This window comes from Octopus sinensis, unplaced genomic scaffold, assembly GCF_006345805.1.
Source record: "Octopus sinensis unplaced genomic scaffold, ASM634580v1 Contig10780, whole genome shotgun sequence".
Classification (NCBI taxonomy): domain Eukaryota; kingdom Metazoa; phylum Mollusca; class Cephalopoda; order Octopoda; family Octopodidae; genus Octopus; species Octopus sinensis.
The window spans coordinates 294,310-312,796 of record NW_021832221.1 but is presented as its reverse complement, the minus strand read 5'-3'; the positions used below and the strand labels follow the sequence as shown (position 1 = coordinate 312,796).

Below are 18,487 nucleotides of genomic sequence, written 5' to 3'. Positions count from 1 at the left end.
AGGTTGTTTTTCCTGTAATGGAATTTACTCAAAAAAGATGTTATTTAAATGAATCAAAGCTTCTTAAAAGTCTGTCCTTTCCTTCTGTGAATACTCCTGCCATTACGAAGAACAATTTTTTTGTTTTGAATGTCTCTACTGCAGGAAATCACATGGAGGACGGTGAACGAATAGGCGACGACATTATTCTGGTTGTAATCGATAAGATTTAGTTTCCACACACGTGATTCATGAATGCTTTTCAAAAAAAGATTGTTAAATCTTCGATAAGAGTGTATATGTTACCGGCAAAGTCATTAATGCCGGCAATTACATGTTAATTTTTTGCTTTTTACCAAAAATGTTGGAAACTTGAAATCTAATCGAAAAAATCAAATTTTTAATATTACTGAACATTACATTTTTTACAGAAAATGGAGGAAATAAAAAAACTCAAAGAGAATATCAATGGCTACTTCGTCTTTACGTATTAAAAATTTCGAGGGACAATGAGAAGGTATCCATCTTCATTTATGCTAATCTAAAGAAATCAAAGAAAGTCAAGACTCATTCTATTAGCCAATGTAGGCAAACGACTCGAGCGTCTTTAAGGTTATGCGTTTAGTCTGACGTCAAGATAAGCATTATAATCTTTACATCTTTGTTTCATCATTCCACCTCTTTTTCCGTTTTTCCATCTTTCTCTACACTTTTCTTTTATCTTAATAAGTTTTTTACCGCTTTTACTCCCATGACTGTTTTTCTTGCCAAATATCCAATTCCTTCCACAGCATTAGCCAACTTGTCTTTACAAAACCCGAAAACTGCAAGTGATGTCCAACATATTTAATATCCTGTTTGAATGTGGGATTAAGCAGGGTGACCGACTGGCCTCATTGCTGTTTGTCCTCTTCATTAACCATATTGTACGAAACCTTTCGTAAAGTGTTAATTTTTTGTACGTGGATGACGTAGCGATTAGAGGACTAACAGAGGTCGTTATAGAGGGCTTTAACAGAATAACTTCTGATTTCTCCAAGATCTGACTATCTTTAAACGTCGGCAAATCTGAACTTGTAAATATATTCGCTTCCCCTTGCCAGGCTCTCCCACACATCCCTCTCTCTTTGCAGTCTGATCGATATGTTGAGGCTTACACCTATCAGCTATCTTGACATCTTTAGCATGCCAATTTCCAACCATTGTATAGTAGTAGTCTGAATGCTACGAAATTAGACTGCTTGCTGATCGGATCCGCTGGCTTGGTTTACATCTAACATTTTACTTACATCATTTGCTTAGTTATACTTCCCTCAGTTTGACCAACTTCAACTGGCCTCACTAAACAGCGGTTGTCAATCGCATATGGGAGAGTCGCTCAAAGCACTCCAGTCACCAGCAGAGGATTACTACTAAACGATGAATCCTTACGGATTGGTATCTGTTTACACTTGGGCTTGGACATCCCACACTTGCAGGTGGGGGTACACAATTTCCCCGAACGACTCGCAAACCTTGTCGTGCAAGAGGAGTACTGGTGGAATTCCTCGCCACATTTAAGCTAACTACTTCGTCAAAAGAGCTCTAGGCTTCCCTTCTACACAAAACCAGTCGGTCGTTGTCGGAGTGAAGGAAAGCGTCCTGACGGAATGACTACCTTTCCTTTTAGGGAAGGCAAGTTTAGGATGCCACCTGTGTTAACAAATTTTTTACGACGACGCTATCAACTACCGTCAGCACCACGGGTTCCGCCAGTGTTGAAACTGGAAGGAAGGACGAAATATGAGTGCATTTCGGACGCTTTTGAGCTTGTCGTACCCGCCTTCAAAATAGTCTGCAATCCACCTTTTGCTAAAATTGGTAAAAAATTTTCACAAAAACTAACAACCTGAGAGACTGTCGAGAACCAAAGAAAATTGTACACTTGCCTCAGCTTGACAAATCATTTTAATTATTTCTTCTCTGGTCTTATTAACCTCACACGCGTTTCTTGTGTTGTTGAATAGATTAATAAACTAATACAGAAACAATTGAATCGAAAAAATATTAGCCAAAAAAGAGGAAAAGAACACAATCAATTCCTGTGTCTTCGAGGACTCCTACTTCTTCGTGTCCTCTCAGGACTACTTCTCTACAAATCACTCCACATTGTCAACCGAGTAATATTTGCGGGGGGAATTCCCTTTCGGACGAGAATCCTACTTAATTAACATAACAGTGGACCTTCACCACTTCAGCAGGCTTGTCCTACACATTAGTAAAGAAATATACTTCATTTATATCATCACATTTCGACTCGTCTACTTGTGCCTACCCAATTAATCATCCTAATTAACCGGACACCAATATATCGAGGGCTTCGATGTCGTCTTCCTGAACAACGTCTCCAACAACTTCTCGGCCTCCTTCTCGTCCTTTTTCTCACTCTCAGCACCCTCTACAAATAGCACAACACAGTATTGCCATATCTATGCGGTCGGTCTGACGGGGGTGGAATATTCCCATTCTCATCCTCCTTCCTCAGTTTGGGCTGAGGACCGGAATAATCTGTTTTCTGAGCATCCCACTCGCGGACATTGTATTTCCGTGTCACTTTGAACCGTTCATTCGGCCTCCTGCTGAATGTGACATCCGCACTGCTGGGCATTCCAGCCGATTGCTCAGATATCCGCACATCTCGGGCCTTCATCGCCGCCAATTCGTTCTCATCGGAATATTCCACGCGGAGTTGTCGTGGATTGGAAGGAGGCCACCGCATTCCATTCAGTGCATTCCTCGCCGAGCGGGCCACCTCTTCATTCACGTACTTAACAATACCCCCATCAACAAACCTGCACAAAACATCTGAACTTGATCTTGTCCTGCCAAATGCTCTCTCTTAGAAACTCTCCAGAAGAAGAGAGGAGGTCGAGTAGGTCGTCCAGTAAGTATGGGCGAGTCAAATTGCGGATATGGAGAAGACAGGATACACTTTCTTCGTTGTGAGTGGAATCCTGGTTCCTTCTCGACCGATGATGTCTCGAGTCTTGACATGAGAATAAGAAATAACCATCCTTCTGTCCTCTCCCATCCTTCTTATACTAGTATATTAAAGTGACAAATACTCTGATGACTCGCGTATCACCACGTCCCTCCTGCAAGTCATTAAACAGTACACCAACTTGATCCTCCTCAGTCTTCTATAAGTATAAGTAATATAAACATTTACCGAATTGAAGGCAGTGTCGTCGAGTGAGGGGTCCGCCTACAATGTGTCATTATTCATACTTGGATGTCATTAGTGGGATTGTCCTCTATCACGTCCTCCCGTTCCTCGTAGTCGATTGGAGCATTCTCGATGAGTTGGTATGCTGTTACAGGATCACTCGTCGAATTACTACTGACAGTTTAGGAGGGGCTCATACGTGTTCTTGCCGATATCTATTAAATCTGAATTAGTTTGATTATTATGGCATCAAATTTTATAATTTACTGAACCGTTTTCTAGATGATTCTCCTTTTCGCTAGAATATGTTATTTTTGTCTCCATTCTTGAGTTTAAATAACTGCAGAAATATAATGACAACAAGACTAACCCACAACGTGCAGTATATCAAATCAATTTATTATAATACAAATTTAGTTTATTTTTAATTTATATATAATAAATTAATTAATTTTTTATATTTACGGCAGTCGATACCTCTGTACTACAGGGATCTGCTACTTGATTCTGCTCCGACACACCGGGTCACTTTCGGAGAGAGTTATCCACAATAGATTCCACCATCGGGACCTACCGACTATGAAAAAGTTTTATTTTGGATTATTTCACATTGTTCTTGTCGAATCCACTCTGAATTCCGAATTTTACAATTCTAATGGAGAAGTGAGCCTTGTGTGCAAAATATGAATTGTTGGCAAGCCCCATTCAGCAAAGGGACGTTGGGGAAGAACTCTATTTTTAGAGCTATCATTCATTGATATTTAGAGCTTATCATAATTTCTAAAACTACACAGTTTTTGACCAACCTTTTTTCAAAACATGAAATAACACTGCGACTATCAACAAAATTACTTTCTCTGATCAGTGTACGAAATTTGGCAAGTTTATTTACGAATTCTGGTTTAATACCGGACGGAAACACGAGAGTGCCCAGCAAAGTAATATCTTTTCAAAGTAAGACGAGCATCCCGTAAAACAAATTCAATCTTTTAAGTTTTTTGAAAGAAAGCACACTCATTTTCAGATCTGCAAACTTAGTAATTATGACTATTTCAAGTTTCACACATATTACCCCGCCATCCAGATATCATTGGTTGAGGTTCATCAGACTGAACATAGGATCCGAGTAGACAAGTGGGGTCTAAGGCGGTCACCATTTTGCACAAGACAGAAAATGAATATTTTTAGCACACCCGGAGAAGATGGTTTCTTTTATTAACGTAAATGAGTTTGCAGATCCTTTTTTGACAGGCTGTTGTTGAGGATTACGCATGCATCCGGCCACGCACTCCAAGTTTTAAAAAATATTCCAAATTGCGTTGATTGCATCATTGGATGCTATTTTCACAGCAATTTTCCGGACGATGTTTCCAGAAGGCAATTGGTTGTATTATTTTTTACATATAGGCATACCTTTAATGTGGTTTATTAGCAAATTACAACTACGAGACGTCAAGCTATTCTAGTAGGTTGTACTTAGGTGATACATAGCCTTTGATGTCCTTAGGTTTGCGTCACGTGTTTTCCTACGGCAAGGATGGCAGCAGGATGACATTTGATTCACTCCATAAGGTGATGTGCATGTTTGTAATAAATTGCTCATTTAAATAGATAAAGCCACTACCCGACTGTTTGTGAGATAATTACAATTTTTCTTTATTCGTGGAAATAATCTGTGTGTATTTATCGCCTATTTGGTCATACCCGGTTGTGTGGTGGAACAAATTGGTAATTAAAATATTAATGAGTGAGCATTAAAAGATATTAACAGATAATTTTTGTTCCAAAAAGTTTATAATATGATATCAAATCGTGATAACAAATACCATTTTAGAATACATTTCCGAACTATTAAAAGTAGTACTTGTGTAAAAATCTTTCGATTTGTTCCATTTCAACGTTCGTTGATTGATGAAAGGAGTTTATGCAAAGTAGAGTACTCTACTTAGAATACAATCGGATTCATTTCGATTTGGTAGATCGGTGGTATTTGTTAAAGAGCATTATTGATGGCCCAGCTGTGTAAAATATTATAAAAAATACAATTAAAACGAGTTTAGTTAAGTTGTAATTTATTTATTCATTAGATTATAATTTATTCAATATTTAGGATGATATGATGCAATAATTGAATTATAAAATTGTACACGGTCAATCCTAATTAAGATGTCATTCGAAGCAAGTCCAGGAAGCAGTTCGGAAGGGAGACGGTCTTCATTTTGCTCAAATGAACTAAACATAAAACAATACATAAAATACCTCTTAATATATTCTATCCAAACAATATCGTGCTCCAGGACAAGGACTGGCAAGTTCAAGGAACCAAAGATGACAAGGGAAAGTGGAGATTGTCATATTTGGGTTTTGAATACGTAATCAATTCTCAGTTTGGACTTAATATTCCACTTTGTCCGCGAATGCTGAGTTATCTTAAAGACATCCTGACAGCCGTGGTCGACCAAATGGTGAACATTCAAATCAACGACAGTTATTCTCTCTATATTGAAATATTGGCCCGATGTGGAAAAGAATCCCCCGTTCTTTTAGAACAGTGGATTTTTTGTTTCCAAAAACAATCAAGGTCGCCAGGCCTGTCATCACACGAACATATTTTCTTCCAGTACAGCAGAATCATTCGCTGTATTATCTCATCTCTCAGACTTTCCCCTGTCTTTTACCGGTCCGCCTAATTTCCACCAATTCTTAGTTTTTTTCGAGTTCTTCCTGAGGACGGGAATTGGGCTGTCTTGCGAATTCGTCGCGAGGGGTCTCCCTACGACAGTCCCCTCCCCAAAGACATGTCATTCACCTCCCGTCTGATCGGGAATGTGAGTGATTCGGACCACCACTTCACTGTCCGCTATAATTATAGAAATGATGATTATCACTTCCCCGAGCTTGTCCAACACGTCAGGGAGTCCTGTCACACTGAAATGTTTGTCCACGTCTAATTCAACATAGAATGACTGTACATTCCAAACCAACCAAACCTGACCCTACGCCTCCTGTTGACTTTCTCCCATTCGCAAATCTTGTGAAATTCAGAACTGACTCTTGTGAACGGTCAAGGCGACTGATAGGAAGGTCAATTTCGGTATCCGATTTTGATTTTTTCAAGTTTCGAAGAGAAATTGAGACAAAATGTAGTAAAGTTAGCTATCTGGTATTGTATATGCAGGATATTAAATATGTTGGAAATCATTTTCCGTCCGTCTCCGAAATTTTTGTAGAGTTTTTTCCAATGAGTCAATTTTTTCGAAAATTTGAATGTTGCACGCCCAGTCGTTGCACTGAAGCTATGTTGACGTCAATCGAATCTATAATCGGGTCGATTCTCTCTTTTGGTGCTCGTTTTGTAACAAAACAAGAAGACGCTCATTTTTCCATCTCTGATTAAAATTTATAGTTTATTGAAATATTTTCATATATCTTTACTGCATTTAAATATGCCTTGTATATTTTTTGTTTATACATTTATTTTACCAAACGGCCTCGTGCCTCAAGAGTTAGCTATGAATGTTTAACAGGGCCGTCGTGTGTTTTAACCGTGCGTAGAATCGGACCTTTCCTTGGTACTCTTGTCATCAATAAAAAACCCGTTAAATCAACACCTATTGACTATCTACCCAATAGAAAAGCATTTAAAATGAGAGGAGCACAATTCCTGTTTGCGTGAATTCTACCATTTTCGCATTGCTCAAAATGTGATAAATGAGAGTGGTCGTCCACTTACGCCTGCAAAACAATACTCCCTGCTAAAATTAATGGTCTGAACCAATGTTCACATTCAATGAAAAGAATTCATGATCACATTTCCACCTCGACAAGTTGACGTCTACTCTGTAAACTACCACCACATGTTCACCCCTCGAAATGCTTCTTCCTCGTTTTCACTCCGGCCATCATCATTCACTAAACCACTACAAAATGGACCACTCGATCTCTTCTCGTTGGAACCTCCGCTGTGTTGATGACCATTCAACTGCTGGACCTTTTAGCTGTCCCGGTTTTTTTCTTATTCGCAAAAAAGGTGATATTCACCCGCTTGAGGTTTTTTGTGGGCAACCTAGGAAGGCGCTGGTTTCATAACTTGATGTGTGACTCGGGTTATGCAACCACTAAAACATGCCAATTTGGTTGTAGTTTGTCATTAAAGTTTGGAGACTAATTTCCTGTCGATGAGATCAGTTAAACCATTTTTTATGTATACACGTTTGATTAATTGTTTCGATCTCTTCAATTGTTAGTAAAATATTGTAAGTAATCTAATTTACAGAGGACTAGTAATCTCTGAGTTGTCTTAAATATTTTAAATACTCAATTAGTACTAATAATCTAGTGCTAATCAATACATTTTGTAATTGATTAAAGCTACTGATAAATTTTATTGTCAGAATATTGGACTAAACAAATTCAGCCAAGCACATTTTATTATTTCTGATATTTGTTTCTATTAAATTTTTCCAAACTAACTAAATGATTATAATGAATTAAAGATGCTAACATGTAATAGTCGTTCTAGCTGATGAAAGTGACATATTGATTTTTACTTTACTGGTTGATTAATAAAATTGAATGGATTTAATCTCTCCACTGTATGCTCCCATTCAAGTGGAATTAAGTATTAGTAAATGCCCTGTACTCTATTTTGACAGATATCCTTTGCGAATAATCAGATATCTTATCTATAAAACAAAACTCATAATATATGATCAAGTTTATAATAACTCACCGGCAAATTGATTTGTTGCGATGTTTTCTTTATTTTTTCTATTTAATCCAAAATCTACGTAGAAAGCAGTTAAGTATGTCTCAACAATTTAACTGGATGATCCTTTTCCTGCACGTGATAGATTCTGTCACATTGATAGCTCAAAAATCAGCGGATATCTACTATCCCAAAACTAAATTCGAATTGAACTGCAAATTTAATCAACAAAAGTAAAGAAGACATTTTAATAGATTTAGACCCTTTCTGCTCACTAATACTTGGCCTCCTGCCCTGTATTCCACGGAATCTGATGGGTCATTTCTAAAACTGATTTCTGCAAACATTTCTCATTGGAATTATCAGTGCTATTATTCGAGCACAGGACAATCTATTTATTTCCAGGTTGCCTGGCTCCCTGGTAACTTTTGTTTTGTTAATTTTGTATAGAAACTGACCTAGCTAATCAAATTGTCAATCTTAATTGCGGCACTGGCGGGATAATGTTGGACTGTGCTTCATATGCTCCCTCGTTTCCAGAAGGACTTGTCGATGGTCAGATCACGATCAAATACACGAACTACGAGGGAAATTTAATTGTATTGAGGGGTATAGGATTGTGCTTTACTCCAGATAAAATATTTATTGGAAATGCCACTCCAGAGCTAATAATGATGGCTCAATGTGCGTTCTTTTACAGAACCCAATTAATTAAAAAAACCTATCTAATACTCTCCAAAAATAACCGTCCCGTAGAAATACATTGTGGTAAGTCATTCTTGAGATCGATAAGGCAGCATCAGTGGCAAAGGGCTTCACTTATCCTCAGGACAACCATGTCTTCTATACTATCAACAATAAGCCTAACTTGAATATTAAATGTATTTTTTATGACAGGTTTGGAAATCCCGGTTATATTCTAGGGAATTCAAAAATGCGACGTACTTTGATCAATTTGGACGACAAACTAATCCAAAAAAACCAGGAGTATATTCTTGTCGATACTTGAATCGTTCAATTTCATTTTCGATTATAAACTACGGTTATTTTATTTTCTCTATAATCCAGCAACCCCAATTATTACTCGACTCATTCTTAAAGAAAATGATACTCACTTTACGTTATATTGTACTTCCACTTCAAAATGCAAGTATGTCTGGCTTTTTAACAGGAAGAAAGAGCAAAGTTTGCCTTTCGATAATTTTTAAGGCACCAATTCAACACTCTTTATAGAGAAAGAAGGATCACGGGTGTTTCGAATAACGTGCTATTGCGTTAATGAACTCGGGATTGCTAGTCGCGAAATAACCTGGGAGACGAGTAAAAAACCAAAAAACAAGAAAAGTATATATTTAAATAACCAAGTAGAGCATATGTATATTACTGCTATTTCTATATCACTCTTCTTGGCAGTTATGGCTGTGTTTGTAATGGTCAAATATTGCATATTCTCCAAATATAAGAAAAATGACACAAATCCCATTTCTCTAAAGCCATAAACTATTTTATTTTTTATGTCTTCTCATAAATGAATCGGTTTTCAATTAGTTCATTAAATTTGATCTCCTTGTCATGACTGGAAGACAAGATTTGGAATATACTAACATTGGCAGCTTATAGTACCTTAAACATGTTATTTGACACATAATTGCTAAGATTAGGAATATGATTTTTTTCCCGACCATTTTGCTACTTGAAATTGACCAAAAAATATCATGCCCCATTCAACTCATTATGACCCATTCTGGATAAATAATCCGAGCATTTTTCCACATTAATTAAAAAATATAGTTTTTTTTATCTAGCTGAATTAAAATAATAATAAAGTTATTTTTGTTAGACTTTGGTGGATGTTTCGTCTTTATACCGAATTCGAAAATGAATCTATAAAACCAAATCTCAGATGCTTAAATCGAATAAATTATGATATCGAAAATCTTAAAATCCCTTCTCACTGCTCTCTCACTTTCCCCCATCCATCAAAAAATGAATATTTCTATATTAAAATATCTCCTCAATCCGTATAATTATTGGTAGTTACTTTAGGGGTTCTACAAAGGAGGGCAATTTAATTTTAAATTCACGTTCCCCGATGAATACCCCTTTCGTGCTCCTTCGATAGTTTGCTGCAATGTGATTTATCATCCAAACATCGACCCTTCTGGGGCTGTTTGCCTCAGTTTTCTGCGGTGGGTAAATATTGGAATATTTTTAGGGACAATTGGATTCCGACCATTGATTTAGGATCGGTGGTTTATTCTCTTTGTTTGTTGTTTGATGAAATGTCCTCCAAGGATGCTCTTAATAAAGATGCAGCGAATGATCTTGATTTGGGGCTTTTAGAGAGAAATGTTCGGTGGACGATGCAAGGCAATGCTATGAATGGCACTGTTTATGATCGAGTTATATAATTTATTTTTTGATTAATGAGCTCGAAGGTCTCCGAACATTTTATTTTTCGGATATTTCATTCCGTTTTATTGACAATTTCTCTCTTTCATTTCTTTTCGAAGTTGATATTACTTCGTAGGATTGCCCTAAACTGGCGAAAGTGGGAGATTAAATACGCCACCTTCGAAATGAGCTTTTAGTTGAAAAAATATCCGAAAAATCTTCTGGGGCTAAACCGAGGTTGATACATTCGTGGTTTTCAATTCAATGCGCCCTACACGCAAATTCCTTGGACTGTTCTTTTTTTTTGATGACTAAATTGATCTAATAAACCCATATTTATCATTCAATTATTCAGCGATGAAATATTGAGTTTTATCTGATCTAAGTCTTAATCGAGGTTTAAAATTATTATGTGTTCACGAGTAATCGCAGGTCTAAAACCTGCAGTGACTACGTCCTTGCTAGATGTAGACACTACTACCGATGGATGATTTGATGAAATTGTTGAATCGTATAGAATTCGAGTTGGCACCCGACCCTACTCATTTAAATGAAGTAGCAGTCGTAACAAGATTTCTTTAGGTGAATCTTCAGAAGAATCACTTCTGAAGCGATGTTGTTGGGTAATTGGTCATTTTCCTGATTATCTGCGACTACCGTATATTTCTCAAATTTAAATAGGTTAAAGCTTTTTAATTTTATTAGATAAATTTAGAATATCAAATATCACTGTCGTAATCAGTTTCATCTTCACCGACCAATTTAGTCAACAATTTTTTCATTCTTTCCTGATCTTTTCTAATCCCGACAATCCCTTTCTTAATAATTTTAAAACTGGTCTTCATTTTTTCTTGTTCGTCGATGATGCTATTTATTGTTTGCTATTTGTTATTATAATAAACAAACATTATTCTCTTTCGACGATTCTTCTGAGTTGTATTTGACTGGTTCGTCAAAGTAGTAAAACAATCCCATATATTTTTTTCGCTGATTTGGATAAAAAGTTCTTTTATTATCTGCGAATTTTCTAATAATATTTTTTCCCAGAAATCGTTCAGCTTCCATCAAAAGTTCGACCTGATAATTAAAACACAAGTCATGCCTGTTTTGCAATTTTTTGTAGCACCGCCTCTTCCTGAACTCCCTTGATATCGTCGACTGCCAAACCGACCTATATTTGATGAATTATTTCCTGACCAGCAAGTTCATTGCAATTATTATCATAAAAATTATGAATAAAATGAAGAGCGGATATGTCACAAATGGATAAGGAATCGTCTCATTTGAATTAAATATTGTCTGATAGTCAATCTCTCCAATCATCATCACCAACGTTTTTAGAAATACGATCGATCCATCAAACGGTGCCTCAGAATGCTGAATTAAAGACTACCTGATTTTTGAGTAGTAAATAAAAAAGTATTCCGAAAGAGGCAATGAACAGAACCAATACTATCGAAAGTTTCAAGAAAGTTTTAAGGATATTGAAAAACATGACCACATAAATCCCGAATAAGGCAAATTTCTGCATAATTAAAATCGTATTCATGCATCCAAGAAAAACCGAAACCACTGCCAGTTGCCATTGCCAGCTCTAGGAGTGAGATCATACAGTTACAGTTCGAATTCCAGTTTCTCTGTTGCAGTTCGTGAAATCTAGAAGAGCAAAGATACAGAATGTGAATGAACAAACGTCCATAATATTCGTGAAAGAAATGTATTTAAGCGGAGCTCTGATCAACTGAGCAATTTCCCTCAAAAACAGGCATCCAGAAGTGACAAATGCAATATATTTGCAAACGTCAGCAATGACAAGATAATTTGGAGACAAATAGGCCGAACGACATCCTGGAATACTTGAATTTTGAAGACTGAATTAATTTGTCAATAAATACAAACTTTGGTGAATTTGACAGATACAAATAAGTGGTGAGTGCCACTGTGAATATCAGAGAGAATAGCATGTTTATATAAAAGAAATACTGTCCATAGTTAACCCACTTTGAATGGATCAATTCCATAGCCAGGGGATGTCCCAGGAGCTCTTTCTTTTTATATTTGACCTTAACACTCACGTTAGAATAAAACCATCCATTCCAGTGTATGGACTATTTTGTCTTTTCTCTGAGGAGTGATGCTATATCTTGTTATAGTTTCCTTATTTCCTAACCAAAATCATTTTGGGGACGACAACCTTCGACGCTGAGTACTTCCGAGTTCATATCTGTCCAATCTGCAAACATATCGTCCAAAAACTCGTAGTTGTATGTAATAGAAAACGAAGGATCGATGTTTGATTTATTGTTATTTGTGATTGCTGAGGACATGACCATGTATGCCACATCTGCAAATGATTGGTCACGACACAAACCGGGCATTTTCTGGATGAGTTCTCTCATTGGAGTTATAATTTGCTTGCGATTGTCGCAAAAATATTGATTTCTGAGTGCTTCTCTCCATTTACATGAACTCAAAATTGTTTGAGCAACTTCTCTAAAACATGAGAATTGCAAAGAGACTGATGATTGGTAGAAATAGCTCTGTCCAGAGAATTGAATCCATTTGAATCTCTTATGGTCACATCAGCACCTTCGTCGATGAGAAGACTCACCACGTCACAGTGTCCTGAAGCGGATGCCAAATGAAGTGGAGTTGTCTTATCAAATATAAATAAATGCAACATTTGCACGATCCTTTGCATCGATTGGGGCGTCGTCATTAAGCAATATTCGACATACTTTGACATTGCCATTTGTTGCCGCACAGTCGAGAGGTGTCCATAAAAATTGGTTTCTGTGTTTATGCAAATAACCAACCTGGCTTCATGTCTGCGTTATTCTCAATGAGAAATTTTACAACTTCCTTGTGTCCGTTTAAGGCAGCCAAGTGGAGGGGGGTATTGGAGTTTTCGTCTTCGCCGTGGATCAACGAGTTGTCATGTTTTGCAAGGATTTTGACAACTCTGTTGTTTCCGTTTGACAAAATACTTTAAAAATCCATTTTGAGCTCCGAAATGCATGCCTGTCTGCTCACTGTCATTTTTGAGAGTACAGTTGGATCCGTGGTTTATCAGAATCTGTAGATGACTAAACACGACTTTTGACACCTCAACAATCTTGAAATATCCCTTCTCACTAGCTTTATGAAGAGCCGTGTCTCCAAAACGGTCGGTCACATTCACCAAAGAGTTCTTTGAAGCCATCGAACAACTGTCGAGCAACACCTAATTTAAGTTCTGAGGTCATACCGTGAGAGTGACAGATTGGTTCTCCTGAGCTGCAAGAAAAATAGAATTTCTGTCGTTCTTGTCAATACTGGCAATCCTTGAACCATGCTTCAGAAGAATTTGGACTGAGTCTGTATTTCCAAATGACGCAGCAATCATCATTGGAGTGAACCTGTCAATTTCCCGTGCTTCCAGGTTGGCTTTACTAAGAAATAAATAATTTGTTGACTATTTTATCAAAAGTTCAATGTTTTCTGGTTTGTCAAATGCCGCGGAGACATGGAGAGGAGTCTCACCACGGGCATTTACACAGTTTACGTGTGCTTTGGCAGAAACTAGGAGATTGATGATTTCCACTGAGTTCCCTTTTGCGGCCAAATGAATGGGAAAGTTATCTTGGTAGGAAGTTTTTGTACAGTCGGCCCCGTTTGAAATCAGTAATTTAGCCACTGAGAAGTTTTCTTTTTCGATTGCAATGTGAAGAGGAGCCTTACTTTCAGAGTCCTTCATATTTACAATCTGAGACTTTGAATATATGATTCTTTACAGAATCAAAATCTTGTGGGTGTTTTTTCTTCAGAGTTTCAAGAACAAGCTTGCAGATTCGTGCATCCTGAGCACTGGCTGCCAGATGGAGAGGAGTTTGACAGAAAATATCAAAAGAAAGAAGACTAATCTCCTTCTCAATCAGCATCTCCATAACGTCAAAATGGCCATATGCAGCAGCAAAATGAGCCGGACTCATTCCTTGTTTGTCTTTTAACTATTTTTGTATTTTTAATGACTCGAACTTCGATGATGATTTGATCGCATTGGAGAAGTAGTCGAAGCATATTTACGTTGTTTCTCATCACTGCGTAGTGAATAGCTCCTTGTCCGTAGATGTCTGTCTGATTTAGGTCTGCGTTGTTTTCTTTGAGTCTGTTAAAAGTCAATTCTTCGTCATTCTTCTCTTCCTAAATGTAGTTTAAATGACAAAATAGCACTTCGGCAGATTTGAATTCATTTCTGGATCTGGCTCCCGTCATTAGCGGAGTTACATCGTCCTCTCCCCGGCAATTTACATCTTTATTCAAAATAAAAATATAACCAGCCCCGTGAAGAAGGAGCACATCGATTGCCTCAACGTTATTTGATCGGACTGCGCAGTGCAGAGGACTCTGCCCGCTGTCGTCTAATTTATTTATTTTTTTAATGAATTTCGAATGAGAGAATTTTTTAAACATGATTCCCAACAATTTTGTGATTTCTTCACCAGTTCCATCTCTCGCCATCTAAAACAAGATGTAGCCGATTTATCTCAACTTGGTGCAGTGAGTGAAGTTCGTTCATATAAATAGGGATGTATTCACTGTCAATCTTGTTACTGGTTAAGTTCATTGACGAAACAGTACATTTAATATAAGTTTATAATCAATGTATTGCCGTCCATGTTCTTTTATATTGGTTGTCAACAACAACATAGCACTTTCGCGATTGATTCTTGTGGATATTATAATCATTCTTATTCAATCTTTATCAATTATTATCTTCTTTTCCAATCTTTTTATCATTTATCCAATTAGTTAATCCCCTCTTTCGCTATCTTTTAGGAAACCAGCAGCAAGTAAAAAGCGGGGGAGACCGATCGGTCCCACAAATCCAGTTTATTAACTTCGCTGAAATATGAATACTGAAAAATGCAGATCGACTAAAAATGGATGTTTTCAAACTTTGATGTTGAAAGAGTTTACTGAGAATCCATGAACGTTCAAAATAAGAGAACATGTGGATACAATCGTTCTTTAAATATGTCGGCGGTCTAATTTATTGAAGAAAACCATTATGCTGAAAAATATTACTAAAAAAGGGTCCCGCCAGATCGAGGATTCGGTGACTTTCAAGGACAGAAAACGTCACAGGATTGCCTTTATCATGGGTTCTCGAAATTGCGAATTGCTGGGAGGAGTGGATAAATTAGTTTATGAGATCTCTGTTGTTAGACAGGACTAAATCGGATAGGTCTACTGATATCAAATAAAATTGTTTCTGCAAATCGATAGAACAGTATCCCATGTTCCTCTTAATACAGATAATCATGATGTAGCAAAATTATAATAAAAAGTTGCAATTTTATATCACGATAACTAGTTTAACACACACCAACACAAACGATGTAAAACCTAAAACATGCGAATTTAAATTAATACAAATAAAATTTTTTGACAAAGATAAATAAAAATTTTTGGTAAAAAGTCCACACTTTCCATCATGTGTCCGACAAAATCTCGATGAATAGGAAATTATTTGAGGAAGAAGTTGAAGAATTAGTTTGATTATTATTAATCCACATATTCGAATATTTGAACATAAAATTCTGATAAACTAAGATTCTAGCAAACAACAGTCTAAATAATCCCATCTGTATTAAATAGATAACAAACGATATGACCTGATTCTCTTGTCAAAGAACTTTGCCTGTCGATGTTTAGGGATTAAGGTGAGAATGAGAAAAAAGTGAGAAAATAAAATATCCCAAACCATGTAATCCCAAATCTCGGTAAATTAAAATATCCAATTATTTATTTACTGTTATTTTATTATTTTTAAGTATAATATTGAACTCTAAATTTTGCATTATTCAATCTTCTTTAAAGTCTTATTCCTCGAGTCGTATCTGGCACTCTGCACTCTTCTCAAAGAGTATGCGTTCGATCCATGAAAAGTGCTTTGTGGCTGCTTCAACACTGAACGCAGACTTGCATATCCTGTTTCATTATATTTGTAACTTCACCTGAACTTGGAGTGTTGTTTCTACTGGGAAGAGAACAGAATGTAACCGATCTATTTTCCACACCATAAATCTTTATACATTAATTTGTCATTACTTGTTCTTTTAGTTGTTTTACTTCATTAAATGAACGAAGTTTAAGAGAAGACTCCTTTTTAATCCGTTCTTTTGCAAATTTTTCTTCCTTTTTATAATTTGAAATCTCTGAATGATATCGCTGTGACATTTCCTGAATTGCGTGATTTCTTTCTGAAAGTTCTTGCTCTTTCGCAATCAGTTCTTCTTTCTACAATATCATTCTGAATAAATAATACCATATTTTTGTAATTTTGATTTTTTAATGCATCCAACTGTTTTAGTCCCTCAGCTTGAATTTTCGCCTCTTTGGTCTTTGAATCTAATAATTCGACCTAAATTTTAGAAATAAAGTCAATTTTTGACCGCTATACGTTTTTAGCAAGTTGCATGGAAAGATGGTAGTTTTTATTTTCTTCAATTTTTAATTTGTCTTCCATCAATTGAAACATTCCTCGATAGTATTCGTCCTCGTTATTTTTCACCATTTGTGCTTTAAGATGACTCATTTTTATTTTTTTTAGTTCTCTTTCCAATTCAAACATCTAAATAAACAGCCTCTTCTTTTACTTTTCTCTGTTTTTTGTGTTCGTTATAAAAAACTATCCACTTATTTACAGTCCGGAGAATCTCATCAGTTTTTTTGCCATCAGCAAGCTCCACTGCCATATTGTCCGTCGGCTGTTCCTCTATAGAACTGACTGCAATTGTTAGCTCATGAAAGCAAACCACTCGGCTGTACTTTCATTTTCATGATATTATTTAGCCCTTCTGAACGACATTCTTTGATACTTTTGAGTATTTCTTCTTCATAATCCAATCTATAATGAACTATTAGAACTCACGTATATATATTTAGAGCAGCAGATTGATTATTATATGCATTTAGAAGCCTATTCACAGCCATTCCGTAATGTTCGGAAAACTCACTCTCCACTATTTGTCGAGTGGATTTGAGCTTTGTCTCCAAATAGTCAATTCGGAACCTCAAAGAGTTATTTTCTATTTTAAATCAATTAGTACAGACCTAATATCTGAGAGTGTGTCAATGTAGCAAGACTGAGCAGTGCTTCCGTCTTAGAGGAAGCTTCTCTCAGATTTAGTTTGTATCTTAATTTGCTAATCTCCTTTATAGTAAAAAGATTATAAAATAAGAACTTGTTCTCTTGACTGCAATAAAATGTTGTGATGATTCAACAATGTCTGGTAGTATGCTGTATAACTTACAGATATTTAAAGATATCCTTACTTTTCAAAATTCTCTCTTTCTCTTTTAAAAACTTGACTTTTAGCATCTTGGAGAATTTTTGTTAATTCACTTTGGCTTATAATCAATTGATTCTTTTCATCGGTCTTTGCTATTAATGACACTTTCTCGCACAATTTCTCGATAATATTAGGTCGATTCAGTGTTAGGGTTTCTTCGACGCCCTAAATGTATAAATATTTACAGCTTAACTTTCTTTCTCCATAAATCAACTGGAAGAGTCTCTTCGCTTCGCTGCTTTTCCGCTAATGCTAATACGAACTGTTTTTGGATTCGTTTGGTTACTTCCTCTACACACAGACACTCCAACCTCTCCAATAAGACTAAAATCTTGAAATTTTATTATTAATGTATACTTCTTTTGATTTAAAAAGTAGTTCGAATGACGAAATGTTGTCTGCGGTTTGGTTTGGATAAAAACTGAAGAATCCGTGGTTATTGATTTTTTTAGAAGTGGGGATGAGAGTAAATATAGGTTCTCTTATTTCACGTTCGTAAATATTCCTAATTTTTAACAATTTTTTCAAATCTACTCGTCTGGTAGGAATGTTGCAATGCTCGCATTTTTGTAAAAAAGCCAGCGTTTTTTAAGTTTCATCTGTTTCAAAGCCATCAGAAGGAAAATCTTTTGTAAATAAAGGCTTTCGATTGAATTAACGACTTTGTCCAAAGCGCAGGGCTTTTTAAGTAAACTGTGACTATTGTTTGTCCAAAACTGATCACTGAATGACTCTTGATCTTCCAACGTCAGTGATTTAACAAGTTTGGGATTATCATCAAAAAGACTAAGACATGTTCCTATCGTATTTCCATGTTTAAGCAATTCATCAAGAAGTATAAACACGCTTGTGATGACTCCATGC

The 18,487-nt window shown here is 36.3% G+C and overlaps 1 protein-coding gene across 1 annotated transcript; it reads right to left on the bottom strand.

Moving 5' to 3' along the window:
- Window positions 1–11,198: 11,198 nt before the first annotated feature.
- Window positions 11,199–13,671, bottom strand: LOC115228512. Its single transcript, XM_029799085.1, has 4 exons — window positions 13,534–13,671; window positions 12,129–12,334; window positions 11,780–11,942; window positions 11,199–11,457 (listed from the first exon to the last, which is right to left on the bottom strand). Exons 1-4 carry the CDS (start codon window positions 13,669–13,671, stop codon window positions 11,383–11,385), a joined length of 582 nt encoding a protein of 193 aa, XP_029654945.1. The 3' UTR covers window positions 11,199–11,382.
- Between the last annotated feature and the right edge of the window lie 4,816 nt (window positions 13,672–18,487).